Source organism: Eurytemora carolleeae, unplaced genomic scaffold (assembly GCF_000591075.1).
Source record: "Eurytemora carolleeae unplaced genomic scaffold, Eaff_2.0 scaffold172, whole genome shotgun sequence".
Classification (NCBI taxonomy): Eukaryota; Metazoa; Arthropoda; class Copepoda; order Calanoida; family Temoridae; genus Eurytemora; species Eurytemora carolleeae.
Window position 1 is genome coordinate 269,727 of NW_019396204.1, and position 18,234 is coordinate 287,960.

At 31.5% G+C, this 18,234-nt stretch overlaps 1 protein-coding gene across 1 annotated transcript in view; it reads left to right on the plus strand.

Annotated features, from left to right (window-relative positions):
* Positions 1-17,883: 17,883 nt before the first annotated feature.
* Positions 17,884-18,234, plus strand: part of LOC111698055 (trafficking kinesin-binding protein 1) — a 3,391-nt gene continuing 3,040 nt past the window's right edge. Inside the window, exon 1 of the mRNA XM_023468286.1 lies at positions 17,884-17,894. Within this exon, the coding sequence (XP_023324054.1) occupies positions 17,884-17,894 (11 nt within the window). The remainder of the gene's footprint in view (positions 17,895-18,234) is intronic.

Below are 18,234 nucleotides of genomic sequence, written 5' to 3' on the forward strand. Positions count from 1 at the left end.
GCAAATGATCAATATACTTTCCGAACATGTTGTTTCTCTTGTTCTATATATTACTCAGTTTCACAATATCTTTTTTTTCATGGTGCTTGGTGTTTTTGTAGTATTTAAAGCATGGATTGCTTATACCATCAGACTCATCAAACTCATTCAAGGATTCCCTTCTGTGATATCTGGACTACCCACAAATTGTAACAGTTCCAGCTAGTCCAACCCTGGACGAAGATGAGCCAGAAGAAACCCTAGATACCCGAGCCGGTCCTATTGACAGGGACACTGGAAATATAGAGCAACTCACGTATCCAGGGCAACCAAGTCCAACCACAGTTCAGCTAGTCTGAGCTAACTCTCCAGTTGTTTCTAGGCACAGAAACATTGGAGACACAGGGAGACCAGAATATACAGATAGAATAGAACTAGACTGTCTAGCTAATACATCAGGAGCTGCTCCATACTCTACAGAGGATTCTATACAAGAACCTGATCTTGTTCGTGGATTGAAGCAGCTAGAATACCAGTATAGATCAACGACTCCAGGAGAGAAGGATCTATGAGGACAAGATCTATACATCCTCCAGATATGAATGAGATAATCCAGGATACCAGATACTACATCATCCTGAGATTGGAGAGGTTGCTCTTTGTAGACAGCTCTTCACTTATCTGGAGCAGCTAGATAATCCAGTCAGAAATAGGAGATCCACTCAATCTCATCCAGAGATTTATATCCTTTAGTTCTGGGACTGGACCATTTACTCTTGTACCAGCCTGTCTAAAATACCATTCAGGATTAGGAATAAGGATATCAAGAACTAGAATATCCAAGATACAGATATGAACTAGAAGCTCTAGGATACCGAGGGGGAACTAAGGATATCAGGAACTAGAATATACAGGATACAGATAGAAACTAGAAGCTCTAGGATACCAAAGATAACTAAGGATATCAGGAACCAGAATATCCAGGATACAGAGAGAGACCAGGAGCTCTAGGATACCAAGGGGAACTAGGATATCATGAGCTAGGATATCATGAGCTAGGATATCATGAACTAGGATATCACAAACTAGGATATAAATAGTGAATAAAGCATGGTGTAAAGATTAGATGAATCATCTGATGCAAAAACCCTCAACCCTTTGTCTGAGTTATAGTTATAAGAGAACCTGGAGAATAGGATCAGTGTACCCAGAACCTTAGAATCGAATAGACATTGAGCAAGCTCTGTTTATTCCTTCAAAGGTCTTTGGGGACTTACCCTTTATTGAATGCTAACAGAACACTCACAGATAACTGATAAGAGGTAGAGCATACTTGGATACTTTGGATATTAGTGCATATTGTGGACACTGGAGATCAACCGAGATGCAGAGCATCCTACAGATCTAGAGATTTAGAGCAGATTGGAGATCAACTGAGATGCAGAGTATCCTACAGATCAAGGAGATGAGTAGATGGGAGATCAACCGAGATGCAGAGCATCCTACAGATCAAGGAGATATAGAGTAGATGGGAGATCAACCAAGATGCAGAGCATCCTACAGATCACAGAGATATAGAGCAGACTGGGGATCAACAGAGATGTAGGACAGACTACAGATCCTACAGATGATGGGGGATAATGCAGATGCAGATAATGCAGATATCAAAGATGCTGTAGATACTGTGGACACTGCAGATAGGGAGGATACTGTAGATACCATAGATGTTGCAGATACTGTGGAGACTGTAGATAGATACTGTGGCAGATTGATAGAGAACTAGGATGATCATAAATCACCAGTTGTATTAACTTCAGGAGAGCTACAAGAAGAGGATCATAGATCTGTGGCAGATTGATAGAGAACTAGGTTGATCATAAATCACCAGTTGTATTAACTACAGGAGAGCTACAAGAAGAGGATCATAGATCTTTGGCAAATTGATAGATAACAAGGATGATCATAATTCACCAGTTGTATTAACTTCAAGAGAGCTACAAGAAGAGGATCATAGATCTGTGGCAGATTGGTAGAGAACTAGGTTGATCATAAATCACCAGTTGTATTAACTACAGGAGAGCTACAAGGAGAGGATCATATATCTGTGGCAGATTGATAGATAACAAGGATGATCATAAATGACCAGTTATATCAACTACAGATGAACTACTGAGGGACTCCTTAGCCCTATGGAATATGATCTATGAATGAGATAGCTAGGATTGATCAGGATATATGATCTATAGAAGGATTAGCCGGGACCACATCTAGCACATCAGGGAACAGAAGCTCAGATGAACTACTGAGAGACTTTTTAGCCCTATGGAGTGTGGATTAGATAGGAAACCGTTATAACAAATATATTTGTGTCAATAAAATGTAAACTAACAAATCTCGTTATTAAACCTATGTTTGAGGATCTGAAGAAATAGCTATTATGAGTAAAGTTGGTTACATTATGGCACGGGAATAAGTAGGAGAAAACCTTTGCACAAACCCTTATGGTAGAGGGGCAATTGGTGAACCTTGCTATTCCTAGGATTTATGTCTGGGATTGAAGATAAACGAAGAGACCGATAAAACATTTCATTTTCAACTGAAAGATTTTTCAATGAATCATCCAAAGAAAACACTTTTATCTCTGTAGACGATAAAAAGCTAAATTCAAAATGTTGAAAAATATTCCTCCAAATTTCCAAATAAGTTCCTCTATGAATCGTGAAGAAATTCAAAAAAAAATATGGTTTTTTACCAAAATTTAGTTATCTGCCAAAAATTGTAATTCTACCAAAGTACAGCTTTGGCCAAAAATTGCATTTTTTTCGCATAGCTACAAATTCAATAATCCCTCATTACTGTGTTGTTCATGACAATGAACATCAAGCAATCCTCCAAAAATGCAATGACCCCTCTCAGGTTTATTTTAGGAAGGAGGGGGTCCTTCCTAAAATGAACCTGATTGAAATGCACTATTTCAAATAAAAGGGCCAGGTATGTTCTCTCTGTCAATTGACCCTCCCCTCCTTCCTAAAATCACCCCTCTCTCCTCCCTCCATGAAATGACCCTTCCCTCCTCACTAAATTGAGTTTGACCCTAAACTCCTCCCCTCCTCCCTGCAATGACCCTAAACTCCTCCCCTCCTCCCTGCAATGACCCTAACTCCTCCCTTCCTCCCTGCAATGACTCTAAACTCCTCCCCTCCTCCCTGCAATGACCCTAACTCCTCCCTTCCTCCCTGCAATGACTCTAAACTCCTCCCCTCCTCCCTGCAATGACCCCTACTCCTAAAATGAACCTGCCTGAAACAATGCACTATATTTTGAATGAAAGGCCGGGTAGTTCTCTGCCAAGGCCTCCGAGAGGAAAGTTTCCAGTTGAATTCTGCATGCTTTACCAGCCGCAGGACAAAATAAAGTTATACAGTATTTTGAATTTAGATAATGTTGTTCAACATTACGAACAGAATTAGCGCGGATTATAGAAGTTTGTTAGATCTTCCTAGAAATCTGTTCAATAGTTTCAATAAAATGTTCGTTTTTGCGAACATGTTAGGTTTTTAACAGTGAATTTATGTGATATAAAAGCTGCATTTTTTTAACAGTTCCGAAAAATTAACAGTTAAGTTAAAATTTAAACAAAATTGAAAAAAAAATTCTGTTTTAAGCACAAACAGTTAAAAATTTTCAGTTATCGTTAAAATAAAAATGTTTTAAGACAAGTGATCAAAACACACAGTTTTTTAGTTTTAGCATGGCTTTTTTATAAAAAAATCTGAGCACGTATAAAAAATTGAATTAAATTACCCAGATTTTACTTTTTTTAAATTACAGAATTATAATATATATTCAATTAAATTTCTGCACAAAATAAACATGCGTATTGTCCATGACAGAAGTTTCTGCAAATTGCAAAAGAATGTTCATAAACGACCTAGAATTATTTATCATCCTCACCATTTTTCTCAAAAAATATGGAAATTAAACGACGACAAATAACAAATAACCTGTGAACAAATTATAGTGCGATCTTCGCTGAAAACGATTAACACGATTAATTGTCTCCGGAATTTCAAAATGCCTTTACTTCATTTTTTAAAACAACATAAAATATTTTCGATTTGTCTCTATATTTACATGTTTATTCATTTTCGAGACGCTCTGTATTTGTACAGGGTGAGTAAAAATCCGGGAATACTATGTGTTGGATAAAATTGTCTAAATTTTTGTTTTGTTCAGGTTTTAGATAAAAAATAATGTAATAAAAAATCAAAAATATTTTGGAACATTGAAAAAAGAAGACGATAAAATAAATTTTATATTTGAAAAATTCATTCAAATTTTTATTAGAATTAACAAAAAATGTAAGTCAATGATTTGCATTTTTGAAGTCATAACAGTTCATAACAGTTCATAACAGTTCATAACAGTTCATAACAGTTCATAACAGTTCATAACAGTTCATAAAAGTTCATAACAGTTTATAATAGTCATAACAGTTGATAACATTTACTATAAGAGATTTCCATTTTAAATTTTTGCGGATTTTTTTTATATCTTATTCAAGTTTTAATTAATTTTTATGAAATTTTGGAAAACAGCAGATCATATATTTTTCTAAAAAGTTAGGTTTTGCGGATTTTTCTAATATTCCGAACATTTTGTTCAAAACATCGATAATTCCGTTTTTTAAGCTCACCCTGTATATTATCAATATATAACAAATAATAATTTTTTCCGTTTTCATTGAAAAAAACAAAATTTCAAAGGGACAAAATTATTAAATTTTATCTGTTCGGAGGTGAATGATCCTGCCAAGTTTCCTGGGTTTACTTGATTTGTCAGGAATGTTGATTGTAAAATCAATATCAGACATGGCTGCATACCAAACCTTGCAGTCCAGACTAACTTTCTTGCATATCTCTTGAAAAGACATAAAAAGAAAAATTTGGCCGAATCTAAGAAAATACTAATTTTAAGATATTTAAGTTTTATAAGAATGATTTTTTTTTAAAATATAGATATTTTGTAATTTTAAAAATTATTGACTAATTGTATTATTATTACTATGCATAATACATGAAGTCGACTTTAAGACAAACTTTTATTAATGTATCAAAAAAAAAATTTTTATATTATAAAATTTAAAATTAAATTCAAAAAAGATAATGATTGTGAATTCACTATTTTTTGAAAAGTTTTTTATTCAATGATAAAATAAAATAACGAGGCATTTAGGGCGCTTCGCTTCCATCTTTGATTTCAATACTGAACATTTTTTCTTTGAGTAAATTGTGAAACAAAACCAAAAAAAATTTGTGTGTTTAAAAAAAAAATTCGTGAATTTTCAAATTTAATGAAAATTGAATTTTTTTTGAGGCAAACTTTTAATATTATTGTCATTCAAAAACCTTCCCTGGAGTCATGTGAGGTATCACACAAAATTTTTGCATGATCGGTTTTTCCCTTTTCAACGTTTATATGATACAAACATACAAGCAAAGTATATATATTGATAAATATTTATCCGATAATTTGTAATTATTCTAGACAAGTCACGTAATCTTTCTTTCAAAAATATTTATAGATTATTTTACTAGACAAAAGAATGTTAATTAATATATCAAAATCAGACATTTTTACACCGAATTTAAAACATTCGAACCATTGTTCGTTGCTTATATTCATTATTCAATGCTTCCGAAAACTTCAAATTTGGCGAATTTTTCTGTTTTTACAAATGGATTTTCAAAAATATTTCTGAATCAAATTTTTCCATTTTGACCGCTTATAAAGTTTTACTAGGGTCATTTTCGGCTTAGCCGGTTATACGTCTCTTGGATGCATATCAAATGTTTAGCTAGACGTCTCTCATGATACATGTCAAATGTTTAGACGTGTCTCTTGAATACATATCAAATGTTTAGCTAGAGTTAGGCGTCTCTCATGGATACATCTTAAATGTTTATGACGTCTCTTCGATACAAATCAAATGTTTAGACGTCTCTTGGATGCATAGCAAATGACAACGTAGCAAATTAATATTCAGACGTTTGTTTTTATACTATGGGTGAAACTATTTAAGGAAAATATCAGATATTTTATTTGCAGTTAAAAATTTAACAAAGTAGAAAATTAGAAGTAACATTCATTAAAAATAAAATTGAACAAATCAAAATTTTTTTAGAACGGGTAGATGGAATTATCAAGTTATCATGACAGAGCCGGCAAATGGCGATTTCAAAAATTCAAGGAAATACAACTCAGGTCTAAGCTGTCGTTGGGCCTTATATTTACAGCTTGAACTTTCGGATTTAAGTTGCATCTAATTTTCCACCGAGATGTGTTCATAAAACCAGTTTTTTTATTCTATTTGGCGGATTTTCATTGTTTGAATTGGCGCAATCCGGGTTTTGATGACTCAACATTTGAGCCTTATTCTCCACTAAACCGACCAATGTCGGTTTATTTTCATTGGGATTAACTCCTAAAGTCGAGAAGAAGAGGTTGAAGTTGTTAATCACGTGATACAAGCTTTGTTTGATTTAACACACAAACATTTTTCCAAAGTTTTGCTCACATTTGCTCTAAGACGCATATTTTGATAACCATCTAAATATAAATTTAGCTTGTCTGTTTGTTTGATTGTTTGTATTCAATAAACGTCAAAACAGCTGAACCGATCGGGCCCAAATTTTTTGTAGGACATCAGGTGACCACAGGGAAGGTTTACGATAAAAATTTAAAAAATGTGTTTTAAAGGTTTTTAATTTTGTAAAAAAAATTTTAATTCTTGAAAAAAATGGTCTTCTTTGTTTTAAAATGTAAACAAACAGAAAATGTACACAATTTAAATAGAAGATGGGCGCGAAGCGCCCTACAAGCCTAGTAATTTATATTTTTTGACGATTTTTTCATCTATCTTCACAAAAACAGCTAAAAACTAATGAGTTGGAAAATTTTGGGAAGCAAAAGTATCTAAAATATTTTTTTTATTGCATCGAAGATGAATTTGAGAAAATTTTCATCAAAAAAGTACTTCTTCAATTCCGAAGCAGAAAAATTTAAAGTAATTTATTATCTGAAAATTCATATTAAAATTTCCTATGTTAATTCCCATGTCTTTGACCCGCAATATTATTTTTCCCCTGCAAACTAATGCAATTTTGTTTAACTGAAAAATGTCACGTAAGAAGTCTAAAGGAACATATTTACATTATATTACAAGGGGAAAGAGTTAAAGCATGCGTAGACAAAGTGCAAACATGTTTATACTGAACACTTTTGGAAATATTCATTTTGATAATTTTGAAAGATAAGATTTCTCTCTACTGAAGCTTCGTATAAATTCTCATAAGAAAGAGTAAAAAAGGGTTTCTGCAATCTGCATGCATTGCGATCAAGGATGATGTAATATTGATATGAGATTTTTAGACGTATAATTTAGCTCTTATACATTAACGATCTACACCATTATGAATATTATCCATTAACTATTGACATCATGGCCAGATTTTGTTGCCAGGTCTTTGCCCTTGGTTTGACCTTACCCGTTTATATATTTTTCTATGTCCTTAATATCTAAAAATTTTAAAGCGCGACTTGAAGGGGCGGATACAGGATTTAAGTGAGGCAGGTGCTAGATTTATTTCGGAACAAAAAATCCAGATTAAGGAATCATAAGACACGGCAACCAGACAGAACAATGACTAGGCCGAGAGAATATCAGAAATATATGACGACGACATTTAAACATTGATTTTCTTTATTATTCCTGCGAGGTGGGGTAAGCCTTACAGTTAAACTATGCGAGGTGGGGAAACCATTTTTATCAAAAGTTACTTTTAAGAAAATAAAAATAATTGATTCAGAGAATATAGATAAATAACAAATATTTTAGAACAAAATTTAGTTATAGTTTATAAATTATAACAAATTTAAATGCTTAACTCCCTTAGATTTTTGAAATGAAGAGTTCCTATACTACATATATTAGATAATATGAAAACAAAAAAGGCCAAATGTACACATTAAGTAGTTTTTGTTGTACTGAAAATTTTTAATATCACAATTTCCTTACCAATCATCATGGAAACATTACATAAACTATAGATTTTATTGATTCTAATAAATAAAAAATAATAATTTTATCTTACTGTTTGTATCCAATAACTATCAATACGGTTGAACCGATTGAACCCAACTTTTGTGTGGGACCTCACATGGCCCTAGGGAAGGTTTATGAATGAACAAAATTAAAAAATTTGCCTCCATCAAAATTCGATTTTCATTAAATTTTTTAAAATTTTGAAAATCCACAAAACTTTTTGTTTAAATCCGCGAACTTTTTTGTTTCGTTTTACAATGTACACAAAGAGAAAATGTTCACAATTAAAATAGAAGATGGGCGCGAAGCACCCTAAAAGCCTATTATATATATATTAGTCACAAAGAATAACAAGAAACTAATTGCATGTTAAATGTACATAGTACAACTATACTGATGGTAAAAGTAAAAAAAAACAGAATTTTGTAAACATTTACGTTATAAAATGACACAAATTTGTATTGCAAGGGGTACTAATGTATTTTAATTTACAAATATGTATCCTCTTGGCTTCACTGGACTTATAGAATGTCGTCTTCTAAATATATTCGAGCCTGGTGTTTGTCCAGTCTGGATAATGTGAAGGCAAATTTTTTTTTTACTTTCCTGTTTTGCACTAGGTTTTCTTTCTCTTGCTATTGAGAAGGTATTCTGAAATCTCGGGGGGATGGGGCTATGCCCCCCCCTGAATTGTTCAGGGGAGTGCGAAGGTCCTGCACCCCCTGTATCTGTCCCTAAAGCGCGTGCTTGAAGGTTCGGGTTTTAATGTGTATGTTGTATAACCCCTGTGAATAAGGAACTGAGTTTTTGAAACAAACTCTGATTTTAACAACCTTATATTTTTACAACCAGATGTTTTAGACCTTTGATATTGCAAATATTACACTCTGTTAGATGAATATAGCCTAAGCTTGAAAAATCAAAAGGTTTATATAACATAAGGTTGCAAAGATATAGGGATTTAAAATTAGAGTTTGTGGCAAGAGCTTAAAGTTTTGTTTTCATGACAGAATGCCTTAATTTTAGTTAAAAGTTTCCCGTCCCCATTAAATGCATGGGATATTGAATCAGCTGATATCTGATGTTAAAACGGTCAGCTCAGCTTAATCTTTTCACGTTGTTGAGTGGTGCATGCTAGTGCGCAGGGTTGCTGTTGCCTAGCAAATCTGTAGACTTGTAGTCTAACAAACATGATTTAAAACACGTGAAAATCAGATGCTTCGAAGATACTATATAATATAATTTCAAGTGACACACAACTTTTAAAACAGTAGTGTTTTTTTCAACCATGTCTGATCAAATATTAAAATTATAATTTTTTATTGTCTCACTGAAAATTGATTGTATTTATTTGTGGTTTCAATATAATAGTGCAGAGACAATGAAGGTAATTGTCAGGAAAATAACGATATACTCTGCATTGCTTCTGAGAGAGATTTATTCTAGAGTATCAGTAGAAGTAAATATTTCCATTTACTGATAGCTAAAATTGGATTATGAGATAGATAGAAAGATAGATAATACCGCCATACTGTTTCTATTGGTCCAGAATAGACAACAAACACCTGAATGATCCCTGATTGGATCAGGCGCTTATGGACTCGGCATACAGGAGAGTACGGGTCGTATTTTGTATATTTCATTTATTATTACAATTTCTATACGCCAAACTTTGATTTGAGTGTAAAACATGTCAGGATGAATATTGAATAGGGTGTATCAAGGGTGTATTCACAGTTGTATTCATGAACCTTTAATATTTCCACTCTGCATGGTTTAAGGGACTGTGGACTATATTTACAGAGTACCATGTCCGATTCACAGAAGTACCCTTTAAACCTTCGTCTTATCAAATATTATGAAAATATGTTTGTTGTTCTATCTAAAAAGTTACAAAGAAGAAAAGTCCCTTTAGTACTTTTAAATACATTTGCAGCCTGTTGTTTAGTGTATATATTCATCATTTATATTTGTCTAAAGCAAAATTACATTAAACAATATAAAAGTTTACAATTTAATACTAATACTCTTTTCTCTGGATATCGAAATTTATGATTGACAGGGTTTGCCAAAAAAACAGGAGCAATACAAGACTTTTAGCATGAGTATAGTTTAGTTATTCAGAGGTGGTTTTCGGAAATGGAGTTTCTTGGTCCCAGTCAAGTGTTTTTCGTTTTCTAAAAATGTGGTATGATGACAGCACTGCAAGGCTTGATAGATTTTCGCACATTGCTTTGAAACTAACACCATCGGTTTGCAGTACTTATGCAGTTTCTTTAGATTTGCTTTATTTGATGGTGAGATATATCCTCTTGAGCCGATTTCAAAAGGGTGAACAGACACATCCCTAGTTGTTATATCTGTGATAAAATGTTCATACTTGTTCATCTTTTGAGTGTTGGCATTTTTGATATTTGTTTAAATATATTTGTCTGTTGTTTAGTGATATACATGCATGCATTTTCAGAAACAAATGTGAAACATGGGTTATAAGATATATCAGAAATAATTATCTTTCAACTCAACAATTAAAGGTAAAAATATTATGATCTAGTAATGTTTAAATTGTTATCAAATAATAAGATGAGTAATCTAGATTTCTTTAGTTTTATTCCCATCAGTAAGATCATAGATAAATTTTTAATAATTCAAACTAAAAATAAAATATAGTAAAAATGAAGATTTAATAGTTTTATTTGTTTTATGTAAAATAACAAATATAGTTTTATATAAACCGTCCTAAACACAAATATAGTTTTATATAAACCGTCCTAAACACAAATATAGTTTTATATAAACCGTCCTAAACACAAATATAGTTTTATATAAACCGTCCTAAACACAAATATAGTTTTATCTAATAAAGGTTTTAACGGTCGCGTTGGGATCAATGGGTATTGTTATATTTGCATGGAGGGTCACTTAAAATTACGCGTACAGTCCCTTAAAATCAACATGAAACTCGGCAATTGTTCACCAATTTCGCTTAATCAGTTGTTTTTTCAAGCTACCTACAGGGTGTCCCACGAAACATGAGAGTTGGTAAATAGTTTTGAATGTCGTCTTCCATACACTGTATCAGATATTAAAGGCTGTTTGCAGCTTATTTCGTTTAAAAATCTCATGCTCAAATATCTTTATTTTGAAGTTAATTTTACTATAATATAAATCCTATATAATATTTTTATTATTGTCTTTGGTATCAATCAACAAATTATGGAAGAAGACATTCTAAACTATTTACCAACTGTCATGTGTTGTGGGACACACTGTATATAAGTGCTATAAACCATATTTGCTCAATAAAAACATTAAATATGCTTAAAAAAGTAAAATAAAACCTTTGTTATAAACCCCCTGTACCATTGTTATAAAACCAAACTGTACTTTTGTTATAAAACCCCCTGTACCTTTGTTATAAAACCCCCTGTAACAGAAAATTTAAATTCCGAAGAATTATACAATAGAGAACTAATTACCATGACACACTGAAACCATGCAATAAGAACCTACAGGATACACCATAGTTTCAGTAGAAGCTAATATTTCCATTTACTGATAGCGCCGTATGAAGGATTCATAACTCTAATTGGATAATAAGATAGATAGAAAGATAGATGTTACCGCCATATTATTTCTATTGGTTCAGAATAGACATCAAACACATGACTGAACCCTGATTGGATCAGGCACTAATGGACTCGGCATACAGGAGTGGATATGTCCCCACAGAAAACAAACTTAAATTTTCAATCAAAAGAATATTTGAAGATAAACTGCGACACAATATCCTCGAAACAACTTTGACATTCGAAAATTATTTTTGTTTTTAATATACATTACATACATATATATTAATATCAATTTGACTAGAAAGTTAATATTTTCTCTTAACAAGTGAGTAAGGCATCAAATTTGATTTGCTTTTTGCTTTTGATGCTTTCAAATGTCGTTTTTGATGCTTTACACTTTTAATGCTTGACTATAACACGGTCAAGTGTTGAAATTGAAAAATTGTAATAACGTTGAGAGACCCTTTAAATAAATATTTGACATCTGATTGTTCTAAGTTTAGACCTAAATCGAGGAAAATTATATAATTATCTAACAACGTGTTTAATGGAGCCTGTAAACATTCATTAAAGGGATTAATTGAACGTAATGTAAAGTGAATTAATTAATTAATTAATTAATAATTGATTAATTAATGGGATTCACAATAGGACTCTTAAAATCTTCGCTAGAATAAAAATTATTCAGATATTCATGTTTTTCTTTTTTCTATCTAAAAATTGATAAAATCCAATTAAGATTTTGCTCTTTTTAATTGACTTGAAGCGAATTAATATGACAACAGAAACAAAAAGGGAATAAATAACAAACTTATTTCTTTTTCTGCAGGGAAAACAGCAATATCTCACTCATTGCTACTCTGATAAACCCGTTGTAAATCGGACATGCAAATGCACTTAATTTGAAGCTTGAATTTTGGTATTTGTCTTTAATTTAGTACTTTTATGGTTTACTAAAAGAATCAGCACATAAAGGTACCATAAATGTAAGATTAAGCACATAAAGGTACCATAAATGTAAGATTAAGCACATAAAGGTACCATAAATATATGTTGAAATCACCTTTGAAAATTCTTAAGTCTCATTTAGCACCTTGAGAAATTTGAAGACAAAGGTAGATTATTAAATAGATAGATATGTACTTATTTGCATGCTTTTTCATATTTATAGTACTAGGCTTTTAGGACGCTTCGCGCCCATCTTCTATATCAATTGTAAACATGTTCTCTTTGTGTACATTGTAAAACAAAACAAAAATATTCAATGCTTTCAAACAAAAAATATCGTGGATTTTTAAAATTTTCAAAAATTTAATGAAAATAAAATTTTGTTGGAGGCAAATTTTTGAAATTTTGATCATTCATAAACCTTCCCTTGGATCACGTGAGGTTCCACAAAAATTGGGGCCCAATCGGTTCAGTCGTTTTGACGTTTATGGGATACAAACAGACAAACATACAGACACCCAAACAAAGTATATATATATAGATAGATATAATACTTTAATGGGTTAATAACTTGTTGAATTTCAAAATCAAAATGAAATAGAAGAAAAACTTATAGAGAGTTTAACTCAATCCGTCCATTTAAAAGTTTTTATCTGAAACCTTTGATTTATTTATTCACTTGTGCAAGGTTGCAATTATCTTTTCAACAATAGCACTGTATTGTTGTAGCAATGTCAGTTTACATATGTGTAATAATTGCATTTGATTACATAAATTTCAATCATGTCACATAACCCCCCCCCCCCCATACTACTATCCCATTCCCCACCCCTAGTTTTAACTTAAATAGTTGTGGAATGTTAATTGAATGTACAAGGATGAATTTGTCTGCATGGGAAACTGCTTGTCTGTTCTTCTACAGCAATTTTGTGGTGAAAAATTAGTAACTATTAGCATATAATTCAATTATAGTTAAAGTGACCCTTCAGTTAAAAAAAGGGCATGCAAGATTCCCAATGGTACCCTTTAAACTGATTTTTCTGAAAATTAATGAAATTTTTTTTCTGGCTATTTTTTCTCAATTGGAAGTCGTTCAGAGAGATACAAAAATTGAAAATATTTCTTAAGTTTTTTATTCTTGTCCATACCACGCACCTCTGACCCTTTAGTAAAAGTAAATTCAACCTAAAGTCTGACCGCGTCAACCTTGTTGCACCGGCTAGTCCTATTGAGTGTCTGCTTTCTTTACCCAATGTCCGGGCGATACAGTACAAACTGGAACCGGAAAGGTTGACCCGGCTCGGAAATTCAAATGTAACTTTGTAAATAAGACAGAACTAAAGAAGAATCAATCTGAGAAAAAAGGTAACTTTGTAAATAAGACAGAACTAAAGAAGAAACAATCTGAGAAAAAGGTAACTTTGTAAATAAGAAAGAACTAAAGAAGAAACAATCTGAGAAAAAGGTAACTTTGTAAATAAGACAGAACTAAAGAAGAAACAATCTGAGAAAAAAGTAACTTTGTAATTAAGACAGATTTAAAGAAGAAACAATCTGAGAAAAAAATCTATCTTGATTTTAAACTAAACTATAAAAAAGTCAAACAAAGCAAATGTGAAAAAATATTTCACGGAAAGAATTTAAAGCATTAAGAAAATAAGCTTTTAAAAATATTGTAAAAATAATAATGAATATCAATAAATAATAGTAAAAATAAAATAAATAAATTATTGAATAAAAATAAAAATATAAAAAAAACCAACTAAAAGATTAATAAAAATAAACTAAATAAATAAATCATTTAAAAAAAAAAACTGAATTAATACATGAATAGTTTGAAAACTAAATAAATTAAGAAATAAAAAAGACTAAATAGATTAAGTAATAAAAAACTAAATAAATTAAGAAATAAAAAACTAAATAAATAAATCATTTAAAAAAAAAAACTGAATTAATACATGAATAGTTTGAAAACAATAAATTAAGAAATAAAAAAGACTAAATAGATTAAGTAATAAAAAACTAAATAAATTAAGAAATAAAAAACTAAATAAATTAAGAAATAAAAAAATTAAATAAATTAAAGAAAACTGAATATTTGAATGTACAGAAAGAAACCTAATTATTAGAATAAACATTTAAAACTGAATGAATTTAAAAATTATAAGAATGAACATAATGAAAACTACAAAAGTGAATGAGTATAAATTAAATTAAATAAAAGAACAAATAAAAAGAAATGAGAATACTAAAAAATGAAGAAATGAAAGGAAAACTATATAAAGAAATGAAGAAAAGCAAATAAAAAGAATGAAAGAAAAACTGTTCGAATAAAAGAATGAGCAAATGAAAATGAATGAATAAAACGAATTCTAAATAAATGAATGAATTGACCCAAACAAAACAAATGATCAAGGCTTGAATAAATAAAAATAAATAAAAGAATGAAAGAACTAAATAAGTATCAGAACAAAACAGAAAGTATGATATTAATCTCTGCCCTTTAGCCCTGTGCTTCCGGTGAAACTAACAAACCACCAACTAACACCTGAAACGAGGGGAGGAAGGCCAACCACAACAATATCACGTCCGAGCCACATTCTCCTAATTTTCTCGTCCAAGCCACCTCGAAATCCTTGTCAGCTTCCAATATTATTTTTTTAAAATGTCCAACCCAATTTGTGTAAAAATGAATATGCGCCATAAACGATGTTCTATAAATATGCATCTCTATCAGTAGGAAGGACGAGAATTTCGAGCGTCTCGGGCGAGAAAATGATGAGAATGTGGCTCGGACGAGAAATCGTCGTGGTTGGCCTTCCTTCCCTCCCTGGGCCTGAACCCCGGAGCCCGTCAATTTTGTATGAGACAAAACTCGATAACCACGTTCACACTTTTTAATCGAGGTTTAATTCTTTAAATATCAGTGAAAGTTGTCTATATATTCCAGGGGGATGATAGTTTCCTACCTGTGTGCTCAGTTAGCTGTACTGTACTGCATTTACAACTGTTTACTAATAATGATGTACTATAGGTTAGGCTGCAGAATTTCCTTATAATAAACAAATAAGTACGCTCTCGGTATAGTTTATGGTCTAAACAATTAGTAAAGGATTAGCGTACATCATCACTCTATACACTATAACCTCGTTGATATGTTCCCATCGCACAAACAAGTCAAACTAATGAAAATGTACGTAAGATTGCAATATTATATGTTTTCATTTTTCAATCATAACTCCTCTCTTATTGAAGGAATACAGAGAGGAACAAATATATTTTTAATTTTTAATATTAAACATAAATTCTCGTTTTTCATTATATGCAAAACCAAAACTGCAGGATCTACGTGGCAGCAAAGCTGTACCTGCAGTAATGGCAGGTTGCAGGGCGATACGGGGAAGGGGCGGCAGGACCTTTGCACGCCCCTGACAGATTCAGGGGGGGAAGTCTCCCCCCCTGAGATTTCAGAATAGCTTAAATTTTTTTTCGCCTGCGGTATGTCTATTTGTTCCTAAATCTGGATTTTTTTGTTCCGAAATAAATCTAACACCCCCCTCACTTAAATCCTTTATCTGCCCCCGTTAGGTTGAGCTCCTCTTTCTGTCTATTTTATATAAATCGTAACGTCTCAGCCTACAGGTTTAAAATACAAAAGTTTGGGCCTCTGAACCCCGAAAATTCTTCCTGGAAAAGGGTTTCACATTTTAAACCAAATATTTCAGAATGTCATACACAATAGGCGCAACAACTTTAAACGCTGATAAAAGAATTCAAAAAATTAATTGGTTTTTGCTTTTAATGTCTTTCTTTGGAGATACTTTTTGATCTTCTGAGTCTATAAAAGATATTTTGTTTTTCAGTCTTTAAACAGTTTTTTTTTTTAATTATTCCCTCAAAATCTCAATTTGACTATTTGTTATGTATGATAATAATAATTTCATTCCACCGACTAACCAAGAACCACCCAGTGTTTAAAGGAATTGTCACGTATATTTTGCCAACCCTGTTTCCTTTTCTTTAACCATGCAACATGTTACCTTTATTTTAGAATCAAATTCTAAACACTTTCTCTTTTAAAGGATCCATTGCCTATTTATATATTTATGTCTACCAGGGTGGTATTCTATACAAAGTAGTATTACCCCTGCAATTCATTAAGGTAGCCGGTGCAAGGGTTGACAAGCATTTGAGTTCAGTTCCATTAAAGACGTGGACCAGTTAACATCTTTCCGTGGTTTCGTTTCGTTTTGAATTTTTTGAAACAAACGAACCTTCTTTGTTTTAATGAATAGTTAAAATTCAGTGCATATTTTTTCAGTTATTGAAAACCATAGTTTTAACCTTTCGTTTTAGTTAAAATTTTTCATAAAAAATTGGTTAGAAAAATACACAAAGTGCATTTTTGTGAATTTTCCTTCTGGTAGTGGTGACACCATCATGGCATATTTATATTCTTTTTAAAAACGAAAACATTATTAAAAACAATCATTTGGTTTTAAAACGCGATAGTTTGTTTTATTTTTGATTACAAACTTTCCGTTTTATTTATGTTGTATCGCGAAACGATCAAAGTCGTTTTCAAAAAAGCTAATACTTATCCCTACTCGTACTGTTTGTACTGTGAACCTCTTGATATACCAAACTATGGTTTTCAGGTTTAGATGAGAGGATTAGGCTGATGGTGCAGGACAGTGCTTTTCTCATTTCAACCTGGGTTAGTTAGTATCATTAAAGGTAATAAAAGTAAATTTTATCCTGTCTTAATTTAAATTTTTTAAAAAGCTAAATATATATCTGTTTGATTTTACCAAATAAGAAGTTTTATAAAATCAACTGGTTTGCATGAATGACATTTAGAATATACAGGGTGTCTCAATAATCATGTGAATAGAGTGCCAACCTTTCGTTTTTCAACTACACTACTTTTTTTATGAAGACAGTTATTATTGTAAAATATTCCACTAAATTGTTTTGGGCTTTTAAACATGTGTTCTGTCATTTTTAGAATTTCTTAAATGATTGATGGAGTTAAAATAATTAATAAATTGTGCACAGATTTCAATTGATAAAATAGCTAAAAATATGCTAAACCTGTTTCTAAGATATATTTGGATGGAAGGCTGAACCAAATCAGATTTGAAATAAATCAAATATAAATATATTTCAGTATATATCTGTTATTTTGAATTACTAGGGCAAACAACTTAATTGCTATAGAACCGTTTTATTCATAAGTATATAAAATCTAAAAAGCATTTAAGTCGCCTCTTAATCCCTATGAATATTGGGTTATACCCAGTTTTGTTTATACTGAGAAATTAGTTTTTTATATATTTGTTATATTTATAAGTTAAGGATAGCTTTTCTAAGAATGTGATTTCAAATTAATGTAAAATTTTAGAAAAAATCTTAATATCACAAAAATCTAAAATTGTAGCGCTAAAGAAAAATTGGATTGCAACTCGTATATAGATTGCAGAGAAACTTTTCATCTTCAATTTTGATTCTTTGTCTTTCTTAAATCTTTTAGCTGACTGCATCATATCTGGGAAAACAAGAAATCCATTCTAGTTGCTAGCTTGCTCAAAATTGGTTCTCATATGACTGGGAGTGTTTATGGAGGGGGGG